We start from the raw sequence: 5916 nt of genomic DNA, 5'->3' as shown, positions 1-5916 counted from the left end.
ATATATATATCAGGGGGTGTTTTTCGGCTTCGCAGTCCTTCAGCAATAAAACGAATTAATATCGCTCTTTCACCAACGTTTCGGTGTATATTGCACCTTCATCAGGGAATCCTGAATTTAGAAGACAAGACAATATAAAATTACAAATTTACTCAACAAATGAAATCACAAAACTCTTACAGAACATAAATCGTTTTTGTCATACAAGCTTCGGCATCAGCATTCCTGTCCTATTTACTAGCTACTATTGTGTCAATCTATTAAATAACATGTAAACATTCAAAAACTGTAGCACAAAAAACAATAATCTTACATTCAAACCCGCTCTAATTCAAACTTAACAAATAAACTCTGCCATAAACTTTCCTCACTACTCTTTCAACCGCTAACTCAAATTCGATTCAAAATGGAGCGAAAAAGTGTGGACTAACAGTGGGTGCAATATATATTGGGTATTAGCTATTAGCTCTTACAGTTTGCTATTGGGTAACTAGGCGGTAACTAGGCGGTTTATCAAATCGAACAGTGATGTAATTATCGTTGAGTCAGACAAAGGGAAACAGACTGTTGTGATGTATGAGAAAGACTATGACGACAAAATGCAAGAAATGTTGTCAGATAAGAAAACGTACCTGGCCATCAAAGCGAATCCTACGTGGGGCCATCAGAAAACGAACAACAGCCTTGTTTCACGCCTTCAAAATCTGGCGCTAATCGATGCAAAAACAGCATACCGATTAAAACGACCACAGCGCAATGTCCGAGAATATATGGTCTACCCAAAGTACATAAACCACTCCGGCCGGTAGTCTCCAACATAGGAGCACCGTCATATATGTTGTCGAAATATGTCGGGCAAATAATACAGGCATCCATCAAGAGCGACTTTAACATAAAAAAATCGTTTTCATTTTGTAGCTATATTAACTCAATTCGATTACCAGAAGACTATGTCCTTGTATCGTTTGACGTTACATCGCTTTTCACTAGCATTCCAACGTACATGATTCCTGGCATTATCATTAACAGATGGCAGGATATAAAGCAAAACACGGATATCAACCTAGATTTATTCTTAGAGATAATAGATTTTTGTCTGAATGGAAGCTACTTTTCATACAAAGGAAAGTTTTTCCGGCAGATCCACGGAACAGCCATGGGAAATCCGCTCTCACCAACAATAGCGGACTTAGTGATGGAAGCGCTTCTGGAAAACGTCGCTAGAAAAATTGACTTCCCAGTACCAGTTTTAAAAAAGTACGTCGATGACTTGATTCTTGCTCTTCCCCCGGACCGAGTCACAGACGTTTTGAACATTTTTAACAGTTTCAACAACAATATTCAATTCACGATCGAATTGGCGAAAGATAGAAAAATACCATTCCTTGACATGGTACTAATACGGCAAACTGACCAAACCATCCGTACTGAGTGGTATAGCAAACCGATGGCATCTGGTCGCCTCCTAGACTTTCATTCATGCCACCCACTTCATCTAAAAATGAATACCATCGCAAACTTTATCCAAAGAGTCCGACAGTTCACCACAAACAGTCCGAAGGAAGCAGCTAACATAACCATAAATGAACTGTTGAGGCGGAACCACTACCCAGCGGCGCTACGACATCGGCTGTTGAATGGCAACATCCGAAACACCGAACGAAACACGAGAAATTCGTCCGACGATGGAGGCACGGTTGTGTACAAACCGATGCTGTTTGTGAATGACCTGACACAACGGCTGAGTAAGGCATTAAAAGCGGCCTCAACATAACACTAGCGTCAAGATACGGGAACACCGCCAGCAGAATTTTTACCAACATGAAAGACACTATACCTCCAGAGATGCGACATAACGTGATCTACAGGATTCCCTGCAACGATTGCGAAGCCAGCTATGTCGGGTTAACCACAACCCAACTGAAAAAACGCATTAGCAGCCACCGATCAACAATTAATGAAATAGAAAGACTCCGCGGCAAAAACGACGACGATCCCAGCACACAATTCGATCTCGAACGACCTAAAGAGAAGACGGCACTCATTTACCACAGCATCGAAGCAAATCATAACTTCAACCTAGAAAAAACAAAAATTATCGATCAGCACACACGAAAATTAGCTCTCCCGATTTTAGAAGTCTGTCATATTGTTAACACCAAACATGCAGTCAACAAACGGTCCGATGTTGACAATCTCAGCTCCATGTATGCAGGCGTACTACACACACTTAACAAACATATCCCAACACAGAACACGCACACACCAGCAAACGAAACCTAATAGCAAACTGTAAGAGCTAATAGCTAATACCCAATATATATTGCACCCACTGTTAGTCCACACTTTTTCGCTCCATTTTGCATCGAATTTGAGTTAGCGGTTGAAAGAGTAGTGAAGAAAGTTTGTGGCAGAGTTTATTTGTTAAGTTTAAATTAGAGCGGGTTTGAATGTAAGATTATTGTTTTTTCTGCTACAGTTTTTGAATGTTTACATGTTATTTTATAGATTGACACAATAGTAGCTAGTAAATAGGACAGGAATGCTGATGCCGAAGCTTGTATGACAAAAACGATTTATGTTCTGTAAGAGTTTTGTGATTTCATTTGTTGTGTAAATTTGTAATTTTATATTGTCTTGTCTTCTAAATTCAGGATTCCCTGATGAAGGTGCAATATACACCGAAACGTTGGTGAAAGAGCGATATTAGTTTGTTTTATTGCTGAAAGACTGCGAAGCCGAAAAACACCCCCTGATAAAATCCCTCAGTCGATAGCATAAATTGCAATTTAAATATATATATATAATTTAAACTCCTCGTCATGTTGAAGCATGTTCATTCTGCTGAAGGCGGTCTTGAATAGACCGCTTTTGGTAGTTTACACTGGGTTTTTTGGTTTGTGGTCCTCTATCACCATGAGCAGCGGGTTGCCCTTGGCGTTTTGAACCACTACTCCCCGCGGCACTACCCTTTTCACAATGGGGCATCTGGTTGGACTCCTCTGGCCTGTTATTACCTTGGTTTCCAAGGCCACTGGTTCCGGGTAGTTGTAGATGGACTTCATTGGAATCCATGGCTGCATCTTCGAACACGTTTCTTTAATTGTCTTGAGCTGAAGAATTTGATTGAACGGGGCGTTTCTTTTTCATTTGAATCTGCCCATATCTGTAATTCAGAACAAATTTTCTTTCCTCTAATTTGCGCTGCGAAGAATCATCAGCGGTAAGGGCAAGTTCGACGTGATCGCCCTTCACATGACGGTTTAAAATTCTCCACGCATCAGTCGAGAGATTTTCGTTCTGACTCTCGATTAGAGACATAATCATCTGATTGCCATATTTGGCACTCCAAGGAAGAAAGACGATCAGCACGTCAGGACGTGGGATTTTGTCCTCGTCCACTACTACTAAATCAGCTCCTTCCCAGAGTGTTAAAGTTGGTAGCTTTTCCTTAACCCAGATTGCTGTTTTTTTGTCTTGGCACGTGAGCACTAAATACCCTGGCTTGAACCGACAACAGACAAATTTGGGCTTGAATACTTCCCGTCTTTGTTGGACAACTTTCAACAAGAGGGCTTCTTTTAGAATGTAACTCATGGGTGTGAAAAATCTCTCCATCTGTGAAAAATGCTCAGTTTGCTAAGCCAAATACGTGTGCAAAGTTTCATTCAAATCAAAAATGGTCGATATTCGACCATGGGTTATCTGGCACGATCTTGCTCTGAAGTAGATCTTACGCTTCAGGCTTGCCAGAAATCCTCGATGAGACGCAACTTTAAAACGTTGAGCGGGTTCGCCAACCTGGGTACCACATCGACATTTAGCCGTTCCATCTTCCACCGTCTTGGGGAACTTGGTGTGTGAAAGAAATTTCACCTTAGTGCTTACTTCTTTCGTGGTGGAGGTGAAATACAAAGTGCCCTACCAGTCCTTGCGATCCAGGGTGAAACAGGTCACGTCGTCCATCACCGTTTCCTCTTCAGTATCCTTTGTAGCTCCTTGTCGCTCAGGGTCGTCGGCCGTCCGGAACCGGGCTTTCTTTCAATGCTCTGATTGATGTCCAATAATGCCAAGATGTTGTAGATGCCGGAACGTGCGTGTCCGGTGTCCACGAACTGCCGCACGATGTTCGTTTTCGACGCGGCGGGGTACCGTTCTTTAAACACGCAAATCAAATTTTTTTCTGATGACTCATGGGTTAATATGATTGTTGCTGCATGCGTAGTTTCGTCAGTGCGTGTAAAGGTGAACCCATGAAAAATTGGCAATTTTGTCCATTTAGCGCAAACGTTTTTTGAATAATTGAAAACAAAATTCTGCACCAATTCCAACAATTAGGGGGGGGGGGCAACGGCCCCCTCTGCCCCCTTCTGGCTACGCATATGGCCATGTTTAAGCAGCCATTTTGAAAAGCAAACTAAATAATATAACGGAAATTGCTTCGTCCGCCATTACTGATTTTAATTTCGCGTATACTCCCTAAAGACTGTCCTTACCTCTAAGGGTACCGTACTTCAGGTTGATACCGGTGTTCTAAGGAATGCATCTCAAATGATTTCTAGTACACCGAGAAAAATAACAGGAAGGTTGTGTGCAAAGCCACGACCGCAAGGTTGAAGTAGAATACTTTTACAAGAAAGATAACCCGGCTGCTTGTGTGTCAGTAATTTTTTCTAGTAGATAAACGTTGACTAATCAGATCAATCGAATTTTACGCTTCAACAAGGATTGACCATTTTCAATAATATAGTAAGTTGCTTGTCATGGTTGGGGCTTGACAATTTTTAAATTTTGAGATGAAATTTTTTCGGATGTCGTGCTCATGACTGAAGGAAAAGATAATTCAGTACGTTCTGAGACACGGAAATAAAGTAAAATTTATAACTTTTACAAACTTAAAAATGTGAATTGACTCGATAAAACATTAACGCTTTAATCATCAGGTTTTTATTTCATTCTGAAAATGACAATTTGTTGTTCAATTTAGTGTCGGATAAGATGCCGATTACATCTTTGCGTTATCACTGACAGTGTGAACAAACTATTCGTTGTGATAAAGTGAACAGTGAAATTCTGATATAACACTCAATACTAGACGGCTCACGTGTTGTCAAAATGAGTCAACTTTTCATTGAATGCATTTACTAGTGCCTACTATCGCAAAGAGACTGCATTTCACTAAAGTGCCTCACTGCAGCAGCCGCTATCGTTGCTGGAATCCGCTGCAACTAGTGCGCTATCCATTGCTACGCCACAACTGTGGCCGCTTTTCGCCAATGCTGGTATCCACTGCACTGCTAGTGCTGCTGCTAAGGGAGGACCACTGCTGTTGTCGCTGTCTAGAACTATTATGAGCAGCTTCTGCTGAAACAGGCACTTATATAAGCCAAATAGCATATTTTCAATTGCAAGTTGTATGATTCTGTCGACCGTGCTTGGGAAGCAATCATATAACGACCAATCAGAGATCGAATTTTTCGTTTTAACAAGGCTTGACTATTTTCAATGGTTCAATAGTTTGAATAATAAAATTACAACTATCTTCTTCTGGAAAGAATCTTAGAAGATTTTCCAATCTATTGCTGCCAAAACACCCCTGGGTTCCATTCTGCGAACACGAACAAACCAGTCTCATGTTACCAACATTCCGGAAACCACCAGCCGAGCGTCCCTTTTAGAGCCCACATTTCCCACTTTCAAAACCCCGCCAGACGCTGGACAAGTTTTCCTAAATTTTCCAAAACCTACTCTCCGTTTTGCTGCTGATTGACCCAACTGGCAAAAACCGGAGACGCCTGTCCATCATTTGCTTCGTTGCGAGCGTTGACCTTCGCTTGTTTGGCGCGTCTCCCCAGCTGATGCAGGAGGCCTCTTCGGCCAGGCCTGAGCCGAGCCGGGACACGAAGAAGGACACAA

The 5916-nt window shown here is 41.7% G+C and overlaps 1 protein-coding gene across 1 annotated transcript; it reads left to right on the top strand.

Moving 5' to 3' along the window:
* Nucleotides 1-572: 572 nt before the first annotated feature.
* LOC129716622 (uncharacterized) lies at nt 573-1774 on the top strand. Its single transcript, XM_055666459.1, has 2 exons — nt 573-805; nt 919-1774. Exons 1-2 carry the CDS (start codon nt 573-575, stop codon nt 1772-1774), a joined length of 1089 nt encoding a protein of 362 aa, XP_055522434.1.
* Nucleotides 1775-5916: the final 4142 nt, after the last annotated feature.

This window comes from Wyeomyia smithii, chromosome 1, assembly GCF_029784165.1.
Source record: "Wyeomyia smithii strain HCP4-BCI-WySm-NY-G18 chromosome 1, ASM2978416v1, whole genome shotgun sequence".
NCBI lineage: Eukaryota > Metazoa > Arthropoda > Insecta > Diptera > Culicidae > Wyeomyia > Wyeomyia smithii.
This window is presented reverse-complemented; position numbering and strand designations above follow the sequence as displayed.

What these genes read in the sequence shown, in the direction of transcription:
- LOC129716622 (XM_055666459.1), top strand. Translation starts at nt 573, where the DNA reads ATGTATGAGAAAGACTATGACGACAAAATGCAAGAAATGTTGTCAGAT. An exon ending in TACATAAACCACTCCGGCCG is followed by an intron (nt 806 to 918) that starts GTAGTCTCCAAC and finishes TTCATTTTGTAG; the next exon opens with CTATATTAACTCAATTCGAT.